At 34.8% G+C, this 24,905-nt stretch overlaps 2 protein-coding genes across 5 annotated transcripts in view; one reads left to right on the forward strand and one right to left on the reverse strand.

Moving 5' to 3' along the window:
* The window catches only part of LOC142344124 (protein polybromo-1-like), a 104,708-nt gene extending 104,328 nt beyond the window's left edge, over positions 1-380 (forward strand). For both annotated transcript variants that reach the window (XM_075395634.1, XM_075395644.1), the window contains one exon: positions 41-380. In XM_075395634.1, coding sequence (XP_075251749.1) covers positions 41-131 — 91 coding nt within the window. In that variant the 3' untranslated portion in view covers positions 132-380. The remainder of the gene's footprint in view (positions 1-40) is intronic.
* Positions 381-8,107: 7,727 nt separating this feature from the next.
* LOC142352983 (uncharacterized) overlaps positions 8,108-24,905 on the reverse strand; it is a 57,398-nt gene continuing 40,600 nt past the window's right edge. For 2 of the 3 annotated variants that reach the window (XM_075405162.1, XM_075405154.1), the window contains exons 7-9: positions 21,797-21,952; positions 15,838-15,959; positions 8,108-8,872 (exon numbers count right to left, since the gene is read on the reverse strand). In XM_075405162.1, the coding sequence (XP_075261277.1) occupies positions 8,684-8,872; positions 15,838-15,959; positions 21,797-21,952 (467 nt within the window). In that variant the 3' untranslated portion in view covers positions 8,108-8,683. Of the gene's footprint in view, positions 8,883-15,837; positions 15,960-21,796; positions 21,953-24,905 lie in introns of all 3 variants that reach the window. The other variant, XM_075405169.1, reaches the window with a different exon arrangement.

Consider the following 24,905-nt stretch of genomic DNA (forward strand, 5'->3'; position numbering starts at 1 on the left):
GGTTTAAAATGAAAAAAAAATCGTGATGGTGTTGCTCTAGGCCAGACATTGATGTGGACATGGAGGAGTTCTACAGCCAGAGTTCGTCAGCCGAACAAGACGGCAGAGAGTTATCAGTACAAGACTTCTAACAAACTAGACTCCGATCAATTGAATGGAAGGATGCTTCCCATTCCTATGTCAAAACTATTTATTATAGTGTCTTACGTTTTGTTGATTTTGAACTGAATATTGGTTAAGTAATTGTCACTTTAAATATAGATGTTGGTTATTATTATTGATTAAATCTTCCATTTGTGCTGCTGTCTGCAATGCTCGTGTGTATATTAAATTGTCAACGCAGCCAAATTATTGACCCAATTTATAACATTGTTAAACAAGTTTTATTTAGCAGGGAACAACTGTCGAAAGCTCACGGAATATCTCAAGTTTCAAGCAGCTATTTATCGGCATAAATTCTGAAATGCAACAAAAAACGGTAGAGTTTTTGTACTTTACTAGTTCGAAGGATCCTCAGAAAACGAAACTTCAGAAAATTGAGAAAATGTATTGGCAGCTTGATAAAGTTTCTCATCAAAGTTGTGTCCAATTTAGTGGTCGTCGGTCTTTAGTATTTCTTGAGAAAATATTATCTTAAATATTAATCTTGAGAAAATATTCTTGAGAAATAATATGCAACCAAATCTCTAAAAATGATCAATTGCCCACAAAATTGTTTAAATTTTATAAATGATTCTAGAAGTGGAATTGAAGCAATTAATTAAGATCTTTTTTATTCAAAATATACGCCTGACTGCTCTAACTTTTAGTGTGACTTCTACGTACTTTGAATTTTCCAAGTTTGCGTGAGCTGAGTTGTTCTCTCATTAATTGCTCTTGAACGGAGTTCATAGCAATTATTGTAATCGTGGTGGTCTTTTTTAATTGAGGCACAGCGATAGCTGGGCTATTATTGGCCCTCTTTTGGTTTTTTACGACTCGAAGCGGATTATTGGTTTTCTTAAGGTTTTTTTTTACCGTAAGTACTATTTGTTCAGACGCTGTTTTGACCTAACAGCAAAAGCGAGTAAGATTGCTATCTGAACTATTTTTTTCTGAGCGAACAAATCATGCGCTGCGTTTAGTGAAAGACTTTTTGACTTTGAAAAGTATTTTTTGACAGAATGGCACATATGTATAATCGTTTATAGTCGTTTTTTCGTCTGTGGCCCATTTTTTTTTGGTTTTTTTGTGGAAACTTTTTATTCGATGCTATATTGAAGTGTAAACCTCGAAAATTGAGACCACAGTGTTTTGCAGAGCCTAAAAATGCTTTTCAAGTTCAAAATTGCCTCTTGTTTCTTGATTTTTTAGCTAATGTTTGGCTTTTTTTCCTATAATTTTCTTTAATTTTGGATCTTTCAACCGTGTTTTCTCAAAAATCAGATATGATAAATATCCTTTGATAATTCATATACTCAACGCCTCTTTCTAGCTCGATGTAATTTTTTTTATAAAATTGTGCATATGCTAATCCAATTTTATTGTTTTCAATTTTTTCATTTTTGTATTTCAGTTTCAATTACCAGAAATTATTTTTCTGACACATCAGAGACTTTAATTTCATTTCAATTAAAATTCAATCACTTTCTGGCGTAAAGTTTTTGAGACAGAGTTGAAAAAATAGTTCATAAATGCAGTCTTAAAAATTTTTTGCCCAATTTTTGCAAATTGTTTCAAGGTTTCGTATGTTTGAATTCCGATTTTTCTTTTCTTTGTTATGTTCACGAGGATGGCTCTTTCTCTTGGATGAGTCGTTGTCTTTTCTCTGTCTCAAATGCTGAACAATGAAATATTCGTTTTTCTTGATTTTTTCAACTTGATTTTTAACTTTCATAACTTGATTTTTAACTTTCAAAAATCTTTTTGTTGTTTTGTACATTGTGTCCATATTCCTCCCATTCTAGTTGGCATCATCCTAGTTTTGTCCTGGGACCTACATTTATTTTCGTTATTTGATTTTTGGTTGTTAAGAAATTGATTGATTTCAGTTTTTTTCTAGACTTTTGTCATTTTTGGGTTTGCAATTGATTTCATTCAACAGAAGGCAGTATTCAGAGTTCGCTAGAAAGCCTTTTCCAAAATTTCCAGTTATCACTTTATTGCTATTTTTTTGCGGCCTTGGTAATTTTTTAAACGATTTTTTTACTTGAATATTATTCTGTTTCATGTCTTTTCTATGATTTTAATCTGAAATAGGTATGAAATCATCTTGTCTGGCATACATACAAGTATGTGTTGTTTTTGTTTTAATAACAGTGATTTGTAGCCTAATTGTAGTGATTTTCTAATTCTTAATTTTGATCATTCCTTTTGAAAAGTTTAATTTGGTTTTTAAGACTATTATCTGACTTTTGCTGTCGCAATTTGTTTGAGACTAGAATTATGAATTATTTGAGGGAAATTGATAGCCCTGTCAGTTTCTTAAGCCTAACGGTATTTTGACCATCCTGATTATTTCGGACTTTGTTTAACGTTACCAAACGTTTCCACTAATATTAACTTCCGCTGCATTTTGTTTCTTTTGGTGACTGCTTGAAATTTGAACAAAGTTTTAGATCAGACCTGCGGAGGTAATGAGTTAATGGTTTAATTCAAAAGGTAATAGCTTTGGTTGACATAAAGGTTAGGTGTGAAGTTTTGACGCTTCGAGTCGCTTCCGGATTTCTTCGGGCTATTTTTTTCAAGATTTTTTTACGACCATATGACGCCACAACCACTTCAAGTCTGATTTTTGTTCATTCGGTCACGCAATTTCAACTGAAGTGCGTGCGTGATGTCATTTTTCGCTCTTAATGGGTGGATTTTTTTGTTCATTCGCGTTATATTTTTTGGTCACATGTGACTTACTCTCAAAAATGACTTCCTGACTTTGAAATTGACTTTTTTACTTTAAATCAAAGAGATAAGGACAAGTGAATGTGTGTCACTCTAATCGACCGTCATTGGAGAGCACCCAAAAGAGGCAGCAATAACTTAAACAGATTCTTCATCAAAATACAACATCTCAGTATTCAATGAAAAGAGAAATTTTTTTGGTCGTCTCTGTCTACTATTTTTTGAGACTGCAGATCTACAAAGCTTTTTCGGCTAATTTCTAGCAATCTTCCAGCTATGTTATGCAAACTTTTCGTGCTTTTCCTTTTTGTCCTTTTCTAGAACGTTCTTTGGCACCTAGATTGACTTTTTCACGCTTTCGTTCTTCTTTTTTGAGTGATCTCTATTGCTCTCAATCTATTGCTTATATAAATTTGGTTGCAGCATAGCAAAAGCAATGGCCAAATAGCACAGTAGGTAATGCATATGGTTATGAAGCGGGAGGTAAATAGTTGGAATCCCGGTGGGGTGAAATGTTTTTCCACCCGCCTGTCCTTCGAGAGCAATTCTTCCGAGATTAGTCGATTTAAGTTTCACAATTCTAAGCAGCTGATTTCAATTAACCTTTAAATTGAGGTCAATTGGAGTTTGCAAAAAAATGGCTAAGTTTTTTCGCTCTAAATTAGTTCTGGTGTATAAAAACTTCTGATAACCTCATTAATCCTAATTGTTTCAATACCATTCGTGTACAATGGTGTTAATGGTGTCTATTTTACCGGCTATTATTGCGGCACTATTTTTGTTTACTTCGTCGAAAAGAAAAATTGATTCGCTCTACCTCATTTGCAGGTTTTTTTTCGACATTGTACATGCAATATTTTCGAATTCTCTAGGTTGTTTCAATTCTCCATGCATTTGGCTTGACGTGTTTTAAGCAGCAGTTGCTCAGCCAAGCAATCTAAAATGAGAGCTGTCCTAAAACGAAATAAAAAAAACGTAACAAACCCATAGAGACAAATTTTAGTTGCCCACAAGTTTGTTTTATAAGTATTAGTTATCACTTCTCACAGTAGTTTGTCTATACCCGAAATAAAAATAAAAAGTGCGCATTTTCGAACTGTTTGTGCCCAAAAATGAAATCCCATTATTTTTTGTAATTTTTCAATTGGGGTAATGGGAATCAATGGCAGCTGCTTTTTACCGTATGTTTTTTTATAGCTGCGAAGCTGTAAGCTGAGCGTAGCTCTATTGCGGTGCTCTTGGTTTTTTTACGACTCGAAGAGGAGTATTGGTTTTCTCTCGGTTTTTTTTTACAGGAAGTTGATTTGTTCACGATTTTGACCTAAAAGCGAAAGTGAGAAAAGCTGTCTTGGTGAACAGATTTTCGCTAAGCGAGAGAAGTTTTTTGATCATGCGCTGCGTTTAGTGAACGACTTTTTGACTTTGAAAAGTAGTTTTTGATTGAATTGCACATATAAATAACCGTTTTTAGCCGTTTTTTCGTCTAAGTGGCCCAATTTTTTTGCTTTTAATTTGAATTCTTGTGGAAATAAATTTTATTCGATACTATATTGAAATTTCAACCTCGGAAATTGATGCCACAGTGTTTTGCAGAGCCTGAAAATGCGTTTCAAATTGAAAATTGGAGCATATTTCTTGATTTTTTAGTTAATTTTTGGCTTTTTTCTAATAATTTTTTTCATTTTTGGGTATTTTAACCGTCTTTTTGTCAAAAATCAGTTCATATGGCAACTTCTCTCTGATAATTTATATACTCAACGCCTCTTTCTACCTCAATGTAAATTTGTTTCATAAAATTGTACACATGCTAATCCGATTTTGGTGGTTTTTTTCCGATTTTCGTCAGTTTTTTTGTTTGTATTTTGGTTGTAATTGCTAGAAATAGTTTTTTTTGAGCAACATTTGGGACTTTAATTTCGTTTCAATGAAAATTCAATCATTTCTTGGCGTTAAGTTTTGGAAAAACAGTTAAAACTTTTTCATAAATGCAGTCTTAACTTAAAAGTTCTTTGACCATTTTTTTGCAAAATGTTTCAATGTTTCGTTTTTATGAATTCTGCTTTTTCCTATTTTCTGTTGTTTTCAGGAGGATAGATCTTTGTATCGGATGACTAGTTATCTTTTCTATGTCTTGAATGCTGAACAATGAAATGTATTCGTTTTTCTTGAATTTTTGAAATTGATTTTTAACTTTCAAAAATTAAGAATGTCTTTTTGTTACAGTGTTCCTTACATTGTGCCGATATGCTTCACACTCTAGTTAGTATTTTTGTAGCTTTGTCCTGGCAACTACATTTATTTTCGGTATATTGATTTTTTTCAGTAGTAAAAAATGAATGATTTCTGCTTTTTCTTAGATTTTCGTCATTTCTTTGGTTTGCAATTGATTTCATTCAACATAAGGCAGTACTGAGCGTTTGACAGCAAGCCCTTTGCAAAATTTCCACTTATGACTATTTACTGCAGCTTTCTTCCGGCCTTGGTAATATTTTAACCGATTTTTTGCCTTTGAATATTCTTCTACTTATGTCTTTTCTATGATCAATTTTATTTTTGATTTAGTATGAAATCATGTTGTCTAGCACAAGTACAACAAGGATCAGGTGTGTGTTGTTTTTTTGTCTTAATTGCAGTGATTAGAATTGTAATTGTTGGTGTTTTCTGATTCTTAATTTTGAGGTTTTTTTCTGAAAAGATTTTAAACTTGGTTCAAACTTAGTTTCTAAGATTATTATCTCCCGTTTGCTTTCGCGATCTTTTTGAGATTAGAATCATGAATTGTTTGAGGGCAGTTGATAACCTTGTCAGTTTTTTCAGACTATCAAGTTTTTGACCACCTTAATTATTTCGGATTTTTTAACGTTGCCAAACGTTTTCAATAATTTAAAATGTTGCTGCATTTTGTTTCTCTTGGTGACAGTTGTTCAAGTTTCACCAATTTTTAGAGCAGACCTGGAGAGGTAGTGAGTTAATGGTTTAATACAAAAGGTAGTGACTTCCGCTTCAATAACGGTTTTGTTAGTGAAGTTTTGACGATTCGAGTCGCTTCCGGAATTCTTCCGGCTATGTTTTTTGTTTCGTCGTCTGACGCTCTTTTTTTGTTTTACATTTGTTCACACAGCAAAGCTGAAAAAGTCAAATTTTCTGAATGACTTCTTCCTCTCACTAACGGCATTTGCGCGCGTGACGTCATTTCTCACTCGCTTTAGCGATAATTTTTTAGGTTATTTGCGTGATTAGATTTTGATCATACGTGACTTACCTCACTCAATAAAATGACTTTTGCACTTTAAAACTTAGGTTTAATTTGAATTTGTTTAAGGTCAAAGGAACTCATTTGTGTAGTAAAGGTCCCTAATAAGAGGCTTCTGTGGAATGAATTTTAACAACCTTTATTGATTTATCGCTGAATGTTTTTTAGCCTAGTTTTTTTAGTGGCGTCGACTCTTTTTCAATTTAGATCTGTATCTGTTTCTATCTCTATTATATGGCACGCAAGTCTATTCTTTCGCAGCTATTCCGGCAATCTGCCGGCTATGTTTATTAGATGATGGAAAATGATAGAACTGCGAAAATAAATCTCTAATGCAGAAACGGGCGCGAGAAAGGTGCCTTAATGATAGCTGCGAATCAATATTGGACATTATGGGTCTCATCGTGATTTTTACGACTCGAATTTGAATACTGATTTACTATCATTTATTTATGCTTCTTACAGGAAGTTCACAAGGCAACACAACAAATAAACCTAAAATCAAAAAGAAAAGTTTAAGGCGAACAAATTTTTGAAGCGGGAGAAGTATGTTAGTTCGAGAGAATGGTTGAAAGAATGGCGTTCACCTTTTTTTGGTCAAAATAGTGAATTTTAACAATTGGTCATTTTTCTTGCATTTAGAATAGAGCTTTTTTTCTGGTTGTGCCTAATTCCTTGAAAATAAACACCAATATTTAGTGGGCTTCAAATAAAAACATTAGAGGTTAACATATACCACTGTTAAGATTTATATTGAAAAATGGCACCAGTTTCGGCGCTCTTTTCATTTGACTTTTAGTATTAAATTGCCGCCAATTGAGTTCAGCTGCTTGAAATTGTGATTGAAACGCAAAAAGTCAAGGGCGTAATAGTCACTTGAAAAGTCAAAGCTGTCAAGCGAAAATTTTGCATAAAAAAGACAAACATGTGTACAATAATTGCTATGAACTTCGTTCAAGAGCAATTAAACATCACTAATAGCTATGTCATAACAGCGCTTCTCAGCTAATAAAAGGTAAGCCAAAAAGGAGGATTTAGATAAAGGAGTCAAAAAGACAGGAGAGAATCTGACCATACGCAAACGAACTTGTTCTTGAATTCGACATGCACTTTGAACCAGTCGAACTCATTATAGGAGTTTAACGGTCTCGATGGGTTCTTTTGATCATACAACTTTAGTGTCTGCAAAAGTCTCATTAAAAGCAATCTTCAGCAAGGACTTTGACATGGAAAACTTTATATTTTGCAAGAGTTTGGGTAATTTGTGCGGCAATTTGATTTAAAAATTGCAATTATAAGCGGTCATCTTTTGAATCACACTCGCCGCAGGTTATCGCAACGTTCACAAATTCTGAAAACAAGTCTTTCATACTTATGTGGTTTTTATCTCTGACAACTGAACGCTACTTTTAGCAATATCAAAAGTGCCCTCAATCTGATTTAGTTTGATTGATTGAATATATTAGAATCTGGTTGAAAAGCTGTGGTCTTGCATAGATATATTTGTTTAGATTTGAATAGTGTGCTGCGGAAAACAGAATTGGATAGCTGTAACAAGAATAAGTAGCACAGATTTATTGAAAAAACAATCATTAGTAGTTTGATGTGAGTGCACTACAAGCTTGGCAAATTGTACAAGAATTGAGCTGAAAAATCCATAAATGCGATCTCAGTAACTTCCGCTAAATTTGCAGAATCCGTAAGTTCAGCTGATAAATGTTTTTTTTTCTGAGGAATGAGTTGACAAGTACTGAAAATGATTTTCTGAACACTTTCAGCACAATTCTTACATAATTCTTGCCCATAAAATGAACTTCTTTCAAAAGTTATCCGCTGATACCTCTCTATTTTAAACATGCATTTTTCAATCGGTAGAATTCTGCTGTGTTCAGAAATTATTTACATGAGTTTTGATAATTAATCATCTTTCTTTTGACATCGTGGATTCCTTTTAGCGTCCTTTTCTCTTTATTTTCTCTATCATTTCTTATTTTCTGATGTCAGGAAACGAAATGACGTGTTTTTGTGAGGTTTCAGCAGATATTTATTTTACAAATCAGCTTTTATTGCTTTCAAAATGTTTTTAAAACCAAATATATTGTAATGCGAGTCAATGAGATGACGAAGTTGTTCTTACGCCAAAAAAGCACACTTTTGAGGCAAAACGTACACCCAAATTTAGATAGTTTGCAATGTGTCTTCTCAATCCACAGTTAGTAATGAGCAGAGCCTTTCATGCAGTCTTTACCAAATTCTGCTTTCTTTTTCCATCTCTTGTCTAATTGATATCTTGTAAACATCTATCGTGGAAAGCAGTGACAAATTAAATTTACAAAATGTGCAAGAGGAAAACAAGTTTTCCACCTGTCTCCCCCAATGAAGGCCAGTTTATATAGTGTTCTTTCTAAACGAGAAATGTAAGATAAACCAAGATCAAAAAATTCGAATTTGATTCGAGGCTTTAAAATAGTAGATTTACTCGAGAAAAGTGTCCGTTCTTTGCTGCTTGTTGCCATTGAGTCCTTGAAATGACGTCATGACATGGTGTCAGCATCAACACCATTTTTTGTCCTTTTTGGGTTTGCTGAATCTGCTCTTCTGGGAAGAGTTCACTCCTACTCCTCCGTATCCTGTGGTTGTGGCCACTCTGTCGTACAACACCCTCCTGTCCTCTACTGGCTCCAAATTCTTCCCATCTATCAGATCTTGTTCACTCAATTCCGGGTTCACAACAGGCAGGAACTTGAACAGTCTTTTCAATATACTAATTTTAAATGCATTCCTTCAAATTGTTTAGAGGATTAGAATCCTTGTTTTGCCAGTCTGCTTTTTTGACGATCAGTGCTTTTGCGGAGGGATACGGGTGGATTTCAACTCGCGACAAAACGAATCAATTGTCAATTTTTGCAAATTTCTCTTTTCAAGAAAACTGTGGCACATATCAACATGTACCACTTTTTGGACCATTTTACGCTAGGTCTATGTTTTTGAGAGATAAAGTAGATCTATTTGTTAAATATTACAATTTTATAGTTGTTTTTCCAGAACTTACAATTAATAAAAGGGAGCTAAATTACTAAAACAAAATAGCAAATGGTTCCCTGATTCGCAATGTTAGGAACAGGTCTATATAAGAGATGTACAGACTTGGAAAAGGATCTCATTATTTACCCTTTCAAGTGGGAGTATTGCTTGTTTATTATTTCTTGTTTATTAGATTTCTTGCTTGTTTATTATTGCTTGTTTATTAGATTTCTTGCTTGTTTATTATTGCTTGTTTATTAGATTTCAGGGGCAAAGTCCTGTTCTATTCGATTTTATGTCCGAACCAGTTCATTTAATGTTTTACAGTGTACAGAATTTATGAATTAACTCATAAAAGTATCTGAATTCAATTTTGTGATCTGAATTCACCTTAAAATTGTTGCTCAGCAATGTTCTTCAGTGCCGGGCGAAACAATTGAAGTGTTTAAAGATTAAACCATTGCTTTTTAGTAATAGACTGGAAGATCCGCAAGACCATAAAAATCAGTTTAGAATCTTTCGATACAATTGTGCAAAAAAGCTGCATTATTTCTGTGTACAAAATCATGTAAAATTTTTGAGACGCATTCAATGGGGTTCCGATGTTCGTTTTGTACTTTTGGTTCTAAAGCAAATTTAACTCTGTCTATTAACATTAATCACTACAGAGGAAAATTATTCAGGTTTTCTATATGTCCCAATTACTGAAATTAATTGAGTTTGTTAATTTTTTGTAATTTATTAAGTAAGCATCGACCGTTCGGATAGTTTATGAGCAAATAATCGTAACTTCATGTTCAAGATGGTCAACGGAATCAGCAGGAAACTTTAAACGTGATTGTTGTACAGCTAAACCCAAAATTGTGAAGACATCCCTTCACATGAGCGCTGTTAAGCCGCAGTGAACTACGGTGCTACCATCGTCCTCTATTCTCCATTATTTACTGCCTAAAGGTGCATGTATACGTCTCCGTGTAGGATTAACTTCAGACGAGAAGGTATGAAGATTAAATTGTTGAAATTGTTGATCCAGTCAATCAAATCAGATTTATTGACAAGTTGGCTTGCGACGGAAAATTAAAACACTCACGTGCACGTTTTAAATTGCCGAAAGTCTGCAGTGCCAGAAGTCAAAATGCCATAAGTTGCTACATAGGCAGAAGTTGACTTTCGTCATTTTAAAACGTGCGCGTTTTGTCGTGTTTTAAGCATGGTTAAGTGACTCTGCAGAAGTCACTTTGAAATTCTGCCCTAATATCTGGACAGCTTCGTGGTTCTCGATAAACGCCAGAAGTTCTCTGTGACTTCAAGCAGAGTCACTTAAGCATTACTTCAGCTATGCTGGAAACATTTCTTGAGTCAACGAGTTTGGGGACGTTTTCATTGCCAATTTTGGGTGGCATTTGTCCAGATTTAATTTTATCAGACCACAGTTATGACACTGATTTCCTTGAACAATGCATTCCGTTTTTTTGGTTCTGGGGCATTGTAATCCGCAATTGAAAATCTCTGTTGATTTTGTAGAGTGATTTTAGTGTTGGAGCATTGAGTACAACTTGATCGGCAGTTTTGTAGTGAAAAGAAATAGATTTTACCTTCTGGTCAAATTGACCTTTGAATCCATTTGTCATGTGTTTTTTGGGTACGTTTCCCGAGAAACAAAATTAAAGTCAATTTCAGAGCTAGTCGTGGATAAATTTGCTCCCTGAATAGTTTCGTTTGAATTTCGTTATCATTTTTTTGGCATTAAAAATCACCAAGTGTTATTTTTCTTCAGACAAACCGAAATCACAGATTTTGACCAACATTTTTAGTCTGCCGTCGAAACGTCCAACAGCATCATCTTTAGTCTATTTTGTGGTCGAAAAGCATAACAATCATGTTGGGTGTTCAGATGAATGCTTCTTCCATGGTTTTCCAAATTAGACCTGAAGTAGATTGATCGCTTTTTTGGAGCGGATTTTAACCGTTGAAAACTTTTTCAGCACAATGTTGAGAAAAAAATGGATAATGGATAGTTTTTTTTCGATCCGCTTGCGGCCATGGTTTGTCACCACGCAATATTGTGTTTCTTTCAACTTTTTGACCACAGTTCTGCCAATTGACAATATAATCCGTGTCTCTAATTACAGATTGAAACAAAAATTTTCTGTTGAAATAGCAAATTTGTCTTTTACAGCTTGAAAATGCATATAAAATTCAGATATTATTTCGTAAATTTTTGTAAAGAGGACCGAGTAGTATAAATTTATGAACAAGTCTATTTAATCGATGTACAGACTCCTAAATTGATCTCATTATTGAACGTTGCGAGTGAGAGTATTGCTTGTCTATTACATTCGAGGAGAAAAGTCCTGTTCTGTTTGAGTTTGTATCCTAACCAGTTTATTTCATGTTTTACAAATTAGAGTTTTGATAAATTATTTCTTAAAGTATTTGAATTCAGTTTGTGTAACAATCTTACTTCATTTAAGTGATGTTCCCCACTGCCGAGCAAAACAATCAAAGTGTTTAAAGAATAGATAATTGATTTAGGATTAGACCAGCAAATGAGAGATAATAAAGTCCAATTTTGAATATCCTATATGTCGCATTCATATTGCCTTGAATGTTAGTAAAGTCACTTTTCACTGCATTTTCAGGATGCAGTTTTAATTGCAAAAAGCATGTTTCAGTGCAATTGTGCAATAAATCTTTATTTTTTCTTGATACAAAATCATGTTATATTTTTGAGACAGATTTAGTAAGGTTGCTGTTGTTTGTTGTGCAGTTTTGACTCTAAAGCAATTTTAACTCTCATTTTAGTTTAATCACTATAGAAGAAGAAAATATACGCCTAAAAAAGTCTTTAGATTTTCTGTTTGTCTCAATTATAGAAATTTATGGAGATCGTTATTGGTTTTTAGTAAGTTAATATGTACACGTCAAACGTTTTGAAAATTTCTGAGCGCCTAATTGTAGCTTGATGTTCGATATTTTCAACGGAGTTACCTGTGAACTGTAAACGTGGTTTTATAGCAGCTAAAGCCCGAATGGCGAAGAGATCCCTTCAGATGAGCGGTTTTAAGCCGCGGGGAACGATCGTCCTCTATTCTCCATTCGTGACTACCAACAGGTACACGTATACGTTTACGCGTTTGATTAAGTTCTTATGAGAAATTCTTATTGAAATTCTTGGAATTATCGATCCAGTCAACCAATTCGGATTTATTAGCAATTTGAGTTGATAGGGAAAATATTTAGCCCGTTGTCAATTTTGGGCGGTAATTGATCAATTGATAATTCTAAGGAATCATTTTCATAAGATTGAGAGCTAGCTATTGCAGCAATATAATTTTCAACGGGAGTGCACTACTTTTAGTCATATTAATCGTTATAGATGGAATTCAGGACCAGATTATCACTGTTTTAGCAGAACTTATGTTCTTCAGAGTCTGATTGGCCTTTTCAGTTTTGCGAAAAACTCGCGAGAAATTATTAGAAAGACAACAATTTTGAGACGGCTTTCATACACCAATAGATTTTTTAATGGTTTTTTGAGTTTGCGGTGAGTATTTAGAATTTGAAAATTTCGGGAAGCGAGTTTAGTGTTGGAGCTTTGGGTACAATTTGACCGGCGGCTTTGCATTGAATATAAACACCCGTGGAAAACTGAATCCTTTTCTCTCGCAGATTTTTACTGAAGAAAACCTTTTCCAATACAATGCTGAGAAAAAGAAAAGATGCTGTCTTTCGAACGCCTGGTTTGCCACCGAACAAGATTCTGACTTTGAAGAGTTTTTGACAACGGTATTCCCATTTCATCTCTTGCAGTTCATTTCTCGCATTTCTGTTACGTTATTTTTGAGCAGAAGAGCATGAAATGATTTCTTCAAAGATGGGTTTTGGGTTGAATCAAACAACATTTACTTATCGGCTGGCTGCGCCTTGGTGTAATGAACTTAAGCGACGTTGTTTGCTGAGTGAAATCACTTCCACAAATTACGGGAGGAATTCGGGGATTGTTACTAAGTTAGCTACTCTGGATTCGCAGAGCGAGATTAAGGTTCAAGAATTTTCCAGTACACAAAGGAAATAAAATACAGATTGTTAGCAAATTTATTGTGAAGGATCTACCGTTAGAACTCTGAAATTGTTATCTCGAACTCAAAACCATTCAAAGATGGCTAAAAAGACCACTCCGAAAACTCTTTTTGGTCTACTTCAAAATAGCTAAGGGCTCTTTCAGTCCCTTTGAGTCAACAAAAGTTGTCACATTGCTTCATTTTGTAAAAAAAAAGATTTTGCCGCGCCTGAAGTATATTGGAAAAATTAATTAACTGAAATCATCGCCAAAATGGTTTCAATTTCCGAATCTACGCTCAAAAAGCACATTCAAAAATTTGCATGCCTTGAACACCATGAAAGAATCCTGGCACTCATACCAATTCATAAGATTCTTCATAATCGCACTTAGTCACCTATGATTTCATGAAATCTTCGCAACCATAATAAGATCCTAAATAGTCTCTCAGTAAACAAAAAGAGATTGTGAAAATTACACTGAAACCTTCAAATTGATAAAATACGTTTTTGCTCTTAGATAATTTGATTGGAATTTCGTTTCTCTGTAGACATGTAAGGAAAATTTACGTGCCAAAACTTTTTATTATTGTCTGTACAGCTCAGCCAGGCAGTTATAAATACTTTTTATCTCAAAAAAACTTATTTTGTAGCATAGCAATTTTGTTTAATCATGTCCCTGGGAAGATTACGTCTTTGGAGCGCTTCTTAGAGTTCTGTTGCCAAATCATTTTCTGCATCAAATATAGACAAAACTTTAAATAAACGAAAGTTTGGATTTACAAATCGCAGCAGCCGTAAAATATTTGGTACTTACTAATCATAATAAGGTCATATATGTTTCTTACTAAGAACTAAAAATCCATATTAGATTTTTTCTAATAATTGAAAGATCATACTAAGAGTTTTGGTATGTCTTATGTGGAACCAAATATGTCCTTTGTATTATTTTTAAGAATGTTGAGACCGGGTGTTTAGCCGTTGCTTTTTTCAAGACTAAAAAAGTCGTTTGCAATTTTTTCACTCTTTGTGTTTGACCTGGAGATTACCAACGTTCTTTATAGCAAAAAGTTTTTATAAACGCCTGTTTAATTTTAGCAGATAAACACACACTATTATAGACGAAGGCCGTTTTTTCCGAACGTTAGTTTCTTGCTCTACTCTTTCAAAAACTCAAAACTTCTTTCTTTTTTTTTTGTCCAGGAAAAGATACAAAAAATGAAGTAGCACCAAAAATCGGTTTACAACTTCTGTCGTCGTCTGCTTTTTGATAAAAGTTCCCATTGAGCGTGAATATGATTTATCTGTTGTTTGTTGTTTCGCAGAAATATTTCATATGAAGCTTTACGTTTTTGTTGGCATATTTTGTCGCATGTGAGATAAGCTTGCTATTTTTGTAAGCCTTCACTGTGGGAACATTTAATAATTTATTTCTGCGTGGTTAAATTTTTTTATTTGGTAATTGTCAGGTTGAAGAAATTAGTTCCAATACACGATATTATCGGTGTCTATTTTTCAAATAATTAACTAAGAGACTGCTTCCTCGACCAGTGCTTTTCTTATAATGTTTGTGGCCATTGTAATCAGCAGTTTTGAAAACTGATTTTTTGAATTTGCTGTTAGTATTCAAAATTTGAAGTTTTCTGTTGATTTCGGGAAGCAAGTCTAGTGTTTGAGAGTTGGGTACCATTTGACTGCCAGTTTTCGCATTGTAAGGAGACAGTGCTTACATTCTGTTCAGATTGGGCATTTTGTCTTTTCGTCATGTGTTGTTGGTTATGTGTCCCTAGAGACATAATTAATGCTAATTCTAGAGTTTGCCGTGGTTAATTGTCTCCCGAATTAGTTCCAATTGAACTTCGTTATACATTATTGTGGCATTGAAACATCACAAGTTATTGTTTTTTTAGGCAAACAGAATCACAGCTATCGGTCAACATTTTGAGTCTGCCATCGAAACGTTCATCGGTGTCATCTTTAGTTTGTTTTTTTTTTGGTCAAAAAAGCATAGCAAACATGTTAGGATTTCGGATGAATGCGTTCTCCTTGAGCTTGTAAAGTTGACCTGTAGTATATTGATTGCTTTAGGGATTGCTTTAGTCAATTTGACTATTGAAAACTCTTTCCAGTACAATGCTGAGGAAAAGAGTGAATGCTGTCTAATTTTGACACGTTTTTGACAACGGTTCTCCCAACTCATCTCTTGCTTTGAATTTCTTGCGTTTCTCTGACGTTCATTTTGAGCAAATGAGTGAGAGATAGTCTTTTTAAAGACGGGTTTTTGAGGAACTTGTACATGATCTGCTTATGGTCCAAGATGGGTATCCGAAACAATGTTTCCTCCCGCGAGAAGAGCAATCTTGAACTGCATGCCTAAAGGAGGTCGCAGAATGCTGCAGAATATGTTTTGACGTATAGAAGCGCTTCATTCTGTTTGTGCTAAAATGCTGCCACTTTGAAATTTAACTTCATTTAAGACTGTATAAATATACAAAATGACCAGTGCACAAATATTCCAACACCTATCAAATATTATAAATATTCAACTTTTCTTAAATTTAAAGACAACTGATTGGAGAAGGGGTACAAAGGATACAGTGTTGAAAAGACGACTGCAGTACTTTTTGGGAGATGGCCCCGATGAGGTAGAGAAAGAGAAGCAATGCCTTGATGAAGAAGAAGAAGAAGACAGGATTGAGATATTGGATTGCTTTGAAAAAAGGAGTCGTGAACCAGAAAATGCCTGAAACATAATCTAGCTGCCCTTGATGAAACTGAATGTTTTTGTACACATTATTTGGTGTTTATCATTTCAAAAGTGATGTGATTGTACAAATTTGAGCAGATAGAATAGCTATCATTGCATTAGAATAATGTAAGATTGCAGATTACACGCTATACCTTGCGATAATCGTTCTCTTAAATGACCATGATGGAGTTGAAACTTTCGCTGAACACGTTTGAAGCAATTACAATTTTGCCTGAGGTTAATAACATTGCTCGACGATCGGAGGAAAAGTCATTGTTGAAAATAATATTACAAAAAGAACACTGGGACCGGGGACACAAAATGTCAACTGAAAGATTTTTCTTTCAACTTCTAGCCTCAGTTTGCAATCAAAATTCAAACATCAGTGGTTTTCGAGCTTTATTAACATAAAGCGACAAACGGCCAACAAATTGTTCTCAAATGACTGTAATTTAACTAGAGGTTGTAGCCTTGTTTTTTTTCTATTGGTGGAAAAATTTTCCGATAGTGAGAGGGATTCGAACCTACGAGTTCAAGATTTCTTGTCACCTGCATGATCTACTCGGCTATCAGTTTTCGATCCCGCCAGGCTGACAATTACTTTTGTCTTAGAAACAAAAAGAGTTTTGGAATAAGAGCAACTTGAATTACTTAAAATCAAGTCCTCAGCCGTGAAAAAGTCACCTGAGAAGTCAAAGAATGTTCTTGAACAAAAATTGCGCACATAGAAAGACCAACACGTTTGCAATAATTGCTTCAAACTTTATTCGAGAGCAATTAATAGAAACCTAGTTAGTGTGACATCGATTTAATTTTGAACAAAAATTAACACGTTTTCAAACAAAAACTAATAAGTGAGTGCAAGTGTCGTTTTTTAGTGAGGGAAGTCATTTTAATCAATAAATTTGTCACATCTCCGACATTAAATAATATAAAAAGTTTAAAACTCAAACAAAGGTTTAACGCTTAAGAGCACAGGACACATCCTGAGTTACCAGCCGCAGAATTGAATTAAAATCGAAAAATTGCTGACTTGTACAGGGGCCAAATCGAACACATTACGCACCATACAGACAAACATAGTGTCACAATTGCTGACAAAATTTTAAAAATCAGCACCTAATTTGTATATACTTTATTTTTGTGTTACCGATTACCCTCGTTTCGTATACGTTACATACAAAAAGGAGAAAACGGTTTTAGCATCTGAGAAATCTCTTTTTCAAGGCCTTCTTGTCTTCACAACAAAGATCGCTTGAACATGAACCGACCAATTTTGACCCAATTGCTCTCAAATGAGCGGCAATTGGCCATTGGCTTCAGTAGTAGACAGCTGGTGCTTATAGATGTCATCATTAGAAGGGCTGAGCAAAAAGTAGACCCATTTACTGAAAGGCTCGATTAAATGTTCTTGATGAACAATGACGAAAAGATATGAAAAACAGAACATTTTGTGCTTCATTTATCCGATATTCACCTTTCCACTTTCGGACTTTCTCAGCAAAAAAAAGAATTAAGCACTTGAGAAGCAACTAGGGGCATCTTATTAATGCAAACGCTATCTAATGCACGCTGGGCTATACATGTTTGTTCCAGTTTGAAAACTCAAAGCCGTCAAAAATACACATCTTACAAAAAAGGCATACACGAATGCAATCCGAGCTCAAGTTCTCAATTGCAAAAGAAAAAAGGAAAAAACTATCAAACTGACTGCGAGTTGACTTTGAAAAACAACTTGTAGTAATAAATAGGATATACTCACAAGAAGAAATCTGTCCTTTTGCCAAACAATAGGGTTTTAGGAAACATAACCGTTGGCTTAAACTCTAATGATTCTGATAACCTAACTCTCAAAAACTTAACGCCCGAGCTTTATCGGTTAATCCAGTCTCTTTTAATTTTGTGTTTGTAACTTTGATAGTATTCACCACCGTGCGTAATTAAATGCAGGAAAGGATATAAAATTCACTCAGTTAAAACAGTGACTGAAGATGATAAGAAGTCATACGTGAAAATCGTGACTTATGTAAAACAAAAAACGTAATCAAAAAGTAAAGCAAAATAAAAAACAGAGCAGGATAAGTCCTGACGTAGAGTTCTAAGAAATTTCATTGACTAAACAACAAACTAGACCTGGGATGGACTATGACTGAATTGGGAAAAACAATTACTACTGGAAATCAGATAAAAATAAAAAAAGACAGAAAATCAATGTCAAAAGGCCGCATGTGAACAAAAAAGGCATTTGCGAATGCAATCCAAGCTCAAATTCTCGATTGCAAAAGAAAGAAGGAAAAAATTATCAAACTGACTGCAAGTTGACTTTGAAAAACAACTTGTAGTAATAAATAGAATATACTCACAAGAAGAAATCTGTCCTTTTGCCAAACAATAGGGTTTTAGGAAACATAACAATTGACTTACATGTAATATTACATTATGAGATAAAAAAGATCGAACAAGTTGAAGTCATTGAAACGCAAAACCAAAAGTTAAAAACTTCAACGACTATCAAACCATAGATGCTTTTGTTTCAAAGAAACTACTCATCAATCAAATAGCAAATGTAACAACAAATGCGGGCAAAAATTGAAAAATGGCGAAACATTTTTCAAAAACTAAAGGTGTCAGAGGCGTTATTAATAAACTGGATCCAATAAAAAAACCATTTATTTGCATAAAGTGACAATTGATAGAAACTGTCGTTACCAACACTATTTAATAGGACAATGAATGAGACGAAACTTAAAAAAACACGATTTTTTAAACAAAGTAAAAACAAAAAAACAGTAAATAGTAAATAGTAAGATGAAATAGTAATTAATTGGTAAGATGAGATCTAAATGGTAATAAAAAAATGATCTAAATAAAAAAAAACACAAAACCAATGATGCTTCAAAAAAAATGATGTTAAAAAACAGTTTTTTTGTATACAAGTTCGAATTATAAGAAGATAATCTGGAATTTCAACGGGGTTCTTCGAAGTGGTATAAGCAAACTATACCTCAGCAAAAGATACGATCTAATTGACAGAAACTAAAAAAATATGAATATCTGGAATCTCATACTACTAATAAAAAAACGGCATGGAAAAGGAGAAGAATAAAATTTGAGATGTCTCGACATAATATAGAGGTCAGTCTATTTTTTAGAAGCTGGCGTCAAATACAATTCAATAAGTTTGGGATATCTTCATTCGTACTTGTCAGCAGATTATAGTACTTGAGGTCAACTGTGCCAAAATCACAAAACAAAGCCGGCAGGTTGCCGGAAAATAGCCGCCTTTGACCCGGTTGATGCAAATCGGGATTGAGAAAGAAAAAGAAAAACATAACGGACTGACGTCGGGCGAATTGCTCTCAAATGACTGGCGAGCGGTTGGCTTTGTCAGTAGCTAGCCACGGGGGGGGGGGGGGGGGGGGGGTGCACCGGGGGCTGTTGGGGGGCAGCACTGGGTTGGGCAGCGTGGTGGGGGTGGAGACAATAGTGGGGGTGGGGGGGTCAACAGGGGGGGGGGGGGTGTCTCAACCTCTAAGAACCGCCCTTCACACCATAAGTATATGTCTCCAAAGCAGTTTGAGCTGAAACGGAGCTGAAAGGCTCTAAGAGCACTTAATGCCCGCTGGGCGCTACCGGTTTATCCCGTTTTTGAGGACAAAAACTCAAAAGCATCAGACGAAAAATTGGTCAAGCAAAAAATTGCATTAAAAAAGACCGACAGGACTAATATAATTGCTACAAACTTCGTTTGAGATCAATTAAAAAAGATAATTAGACAGAATTTTGTTCTGTTTTCTTTCGGTTTCAAAAAGTGTTCTACTTTGGGGCGCAGTTTCATTTGGATTCTAAAATTATACCTAATTTAGCTTCTAAATTGAAAATAATAATCCTAATACCAGTATCAGCTAGCAAACATTCCAATGGTTCTGATAACCTAACTCTCAATGACTTAACGCCCGAGCTTTAATTTGATACTATTCACCACCGTGCTTAATTAAATGCTGGAAAAAATCTTAAATTCATTCAGTTAAAACAGTGACTGAAGATAGTCAGAAGTCATACGTGAAAATCGTGACTTATGCAAAACAAAAACGTAATCAAAAAGTAAAGCAAATTAAAAAACACAGCAGGATAAGTCGTGACGTACAATTCTAAGAAATTTTATTGACTAAACAACAAGCTAGACCTAGTATGGACTATGACTGAATTGGGAAAAACCGTTTCTATTGGAAATCAGATAAAAATAAAAAAAGACACAAAATCAATGTCAAAAGGCCGCATGTGAACAAAAAACCACTAACGACAAAAATTTGGCTCAAACAAAAAAAAATAGGTCAAAATTGAACTATGAATGAAAGCCATTCGAGAAAAGTCGATCCAAAAAATCTGAAAAACTTTAAAAACTAAAAGAAATTGCCGCATGTGAACGAAAACCGCTAGTGAGAAAGCAAATTTTTGTTCAAACTACGTTCTCTCATTCTACTTTAAAATAAGAGCGACAAAAATTTACGTCGCTAAACCACTCGCTTTTTTGCTTCACTTCCTGTTTCAGCGTGACCAACATAACTACCCCATGTTGATTTCAAAAATCATGAAAATATTTGAACAGATCATAAAAAAAGACAGCGCCCCAATACAATTCGAATTCTTTGAATTGTAAAAATGGGGAGCACCTAAATAAGAGCCGTTGAGATGCTGATGGCGGCTAGTAACCAATTCAAGTTAAAACATAGCCGGCAGATTGCCGGAAAATAGCCGCGATAGACGCTTGTGACCTACCATGAATTGAAGCAACTAAAGATATAAGATTGACAGATCGATCACAGACTTTTTGGTTTAGATTCGGACTGTCTTTTTTATAACATATTCGCTCTACAGGGAAAAATCCCTAATGGAGCTTTTTCAAAATTAATATTCGATATTAAAACTCAAGACTCTATTACTCAGGAATTAGGGCATATAAGTTTGCCACCACTTAGATGCACACTATTGACCTTTAATTAGTAAATTATCAAAAATTTTTAAGTTCCATAAGTGAGATCAGAAGTCATTTTTTGAGTAAGGTTTTTTTTAGTCACGCAATTGACCTAAAAGCAGAAATGACGTCACGAACAGAAATTTTAACTGCAAAGCAGTAGAAGTCACTGAAGACATTTAAAAAGTCATTTCCAAGAAGTCAGGGTATGACGAAACAAAAATCTGTTAGACGATAAAATAATAGCCACCTGGAATTGCGGACGCAGCTATAAATAAAAGGAATTGGCGAGTCAATTTTAAGAACATTGACGCACGTGAAAACAAAATCCTGGATCTTTTCCGTTTGTGCCCCAAGCTTAGTGAATGAATATTATTTTCACACTCTCAGACACGTGCCAACTTTTTCACAAAATGATTTACCATGTATTGACACGTGCTCTGTTGTTTGCAAGGCATAACGTACTTGGTGGACTAACGGAAAGGATACAAATTTTGTTTAAACACCAAATCTCACTACACTCTAAAAGTAGTTTTATAAAAAATCACCAAATTGTAAGCAAGCTTACTCGTTTTCTTAAGCTTCTTTGACTGCTTAAGCGTTACTTAAATCACCAATCTAATGTGATTTCTCATTGATATGAAAAAGCCGAAGAAAGTTTGAACAGATCTTAAAAAAGAACAGATTAGACAGATCTTCTTGGATCGCAAAGCAAATTGGCCCACTACAACTGCCGGCTGAGAAGATGGATGAGGGTTAATCATGTTTTAGTCAAATAAAATTGGATGATCCGATTTTTAGATTAACTGTTATAGGAGTGACTAGTGTGATGATGATGAGATGATGATGATGGTACCTGTGATTGTGAGTGTCCATGTGGCCCTGTATATAGTAGGAGTGGTGTGGAATATCTGCAGAAATAGTCCATAGAAGAGCACTTTGTAGATGATTGCATTGACTGCCTGCTCTGTGTACGAGATCAACTTCGCCTCCAGCTCATGCTCTATTTTATCTGCCAATAAAAACAAACATAACCCACCAAGATCTGTCCAATTGCTCTCAAAAGACCGGTGAGCGGCTGGCTTCGGTAGTAGTCAGTTGGGGCTTAGGGAGGCTAGCTGAGTAGTAATGGAGGGGGTGGGGGCGGGGGGAGCAGTAGTTAGGGGGGGGGGGGGTGTGGGCGACCCATCACACCATCAAGGTATGTTTCCTCAACAGTTTCGGTGAATCCCATACTTAGAGACTAGTAAACCTAGAGGCTCTAAGAGAAACTCCGGGCTTTACCTGTTTATCCCGACTTTCAGGACAAAAAGCTAAATAGTCAGACAAAAGGATAAGACGAAAAGCAGGGATGGGAAAAGTACAAAAATAGCACAAAAAACAATAGCAGAGCTAATATAATAGCTACAAATTCGTTTGAGGACAATTAAACGTAATCGACTACTGTTGGAGATATTAGTTTTGTTGTGCCTACTTTTGGATCACTTGCTCAAAAACCTAAACCTGGTTGAACAGTAAATTTAGAGGGTATTAATGCTCTAAAAGAAAGCTGCACATCGGTCAAATGACCTCACGCGTTAACTGTTTATCCCATTGACTAAAAATCACAGGGCTCAAACAGTGGAAAGAATGTTCTAGCTGCGGTTTAAGAAAATTTGCTTCAGTTTAATTGAAGGGGAGCACGGAGGGAGGGGGACACAAGAAGGGGGAGCGCACGGGGAGTTTAGTGCCCTGAGTTATAACGGATGGAATGATGTGCAGGGATGGGAATGGAGGATGAAGTGGGGGGAGTGAACTGTGTATGGGGGTTGAATGGAGTGGAGGGGCTGAAAAGGGGGTGAAATGGTACCCAATACAGTTTCGATGAATCGCATTTGGAGAACTCGAGCCTCCTGGCGCAACCTATTTATATCGTTTTTCACGACAAAAAATTAAAAGGGTCAGACGGAAAAAATGATCCAGCAAAGAATGCACATAGAACTTAGCCGGTAGAATGATACGTCGTGACCAAAATCACTTCTCCAAATTCACTTCAAATATTACGAAAATGTGTGAACGCCCCAATACAATAATACAGTTTGTATTCTTTGAATTGTAAAAATAACTGGAACACATTAATATAGCTACACTCAGCTTACAACCTCTCAGCTATAAACATAACCAACTAACGTCGGGCGAATTGCTCTCAAACGACGGCGAGCGGTTGGCTTTGTCAGTAGCTAGCCGTGGTTTAGTGAGGCTAGCTTTAGCTTAATGGAAGGGGTGTGAGGTGACGGTAAAATATGATGACATCGCGCCACATAACAGCAGCTGAAGTGCGGCATCAGCAAAAGAGTTAAGGAAAGAAAAAGAGCTAGAGTGTGCGAGAGCTGAAAAGTTACCAAGAAAAAGAAGGAAAGAAACCATAATTGTCCGAAAGAGAGCTAAGAATATTTTCCTTGATTAGATTTGACTCTGCAAATCTAGATTAAAACGGAAAGTGCAAAAATCAGAAAAAGTTTCCATAATTTGCAGTGAAAAAATGTTCAAAACCCTTTTTGTGTCTCTGGAGTTCTGTTATGTAATCTTTAATCCATCTGCACGATGTAAAAAATTTCTTTGGTCAGTATTTATCTTTAAACTCAGAAAAGGACAAAAATAATCAAAAATTTTAAAAACAATTGCAAATTTTAACAAAATCTTGCCAAAAATCGTGAGATTATTATTTTCACAACTATTTCATTGTCTCAAGAGTCTATCCAGTATCCCTTAATTCAAGCCTCAAATAGTATCGATGACTAAAAACGATCCATAAACTTGATAAGTGACAGTAATTTTTCAATCCTTAAAAAAACTGAAAATTCATCAAAAAGTTGCTAAAATTCAGGTCATTAATAAGTTTATAGCCATTCTATTGACTCTAGAAAATTAGCAACAACTCATTATCAAACCTCGGAGGAGGTCCCTGCGCCCGTATAGCTGAAAAATATCAAAAATTAAAGTTACTCAAAAAAATTGAAAGTTATATTTTAAAATAATTGCGTAATTTCCAGATATTAAAATTTTGAAAAACATTCCAACAAATCGCGAAGCTATGCAGTAACCTATTATCAAACCCTAGAGGAGGTTCCTTGGCACTTGAGGCTGGAGAAATTTCAAAACTGAAATAAAAAATTCAAAAAAACCTTGAAAAAAGTTGCAAGTTTTATGAAAAAATAATTGCTATAATTTGTGAAATTAAAAAATTGAAAACTATTATATGGCCGATGAAAGTTTTTTCAGTAACTTATTATCAAATTTTTAAGGAGTTTTTCTGGCCTCTGGGTCTAGAAAGAATTGAATAATGGCAAAACAAAATTCAAAAAAATTGAAAAAAGGTGCATATTTTGTCAAAAAATGCTGAACTTAATCACGTTAAAATGCTGTAAAACTATTACATTACCACTAAAATTTATGCGGTTATCTATAATCTATTACCTTACAGGAGGTTTCTTAACACCTAGGGCTCAAAAAGCTCAAAAAATGACTAAAAGTTCCAAACCATACATGAGGTTTTTTAACGCCTAAGGCCAGAAAAACGACAAAAAGTTCCAAAAAGCTCGAAAAAAATGTGAAAATTAGTATAAATTAGCATGTTTTTGTTTGGAGTACTAAAACATATAGCTCCTAAATTGGTCATAAACAGTACTTATTTCTTGCAAAAGACCTTTATAAGCCTTAACCAGCCTCAATCTTAGACTGGTCCAAAAAAAATTTACCAAAGTGACAAAAAAATACAAAAGAGTCAACATTTTGGGCTAAAAAATTTTTAAAAATGACCTTTTAACCTTATATTATGACCTACCTAAAAACTTCATCAGAATAAGCACAAACGTGGCTAAGGGCCTATAGTGAAACTTAATGCCCGCTGGGCGCTACCTGTTTATTCTGTTTTTAGGGACGAAAAATCAAAGGTCTCAGATGAAAAATTGTCTAGCGAAAAATTC

This window comes from Convolutriloba macropyga, chromosome 1 (assembly GCF_964194025.1).
Source record: "Convolutriloba macropyga chromosome 1, txConMacr16.3, whole genome shotgun sequence".
Classification (NCBI taxonomy): Eukaryota; Metazoa; Xenacoelomorpha; order Acoela; family Convolutidae; genus Convolutriloba; species Convolutriloba macropyga.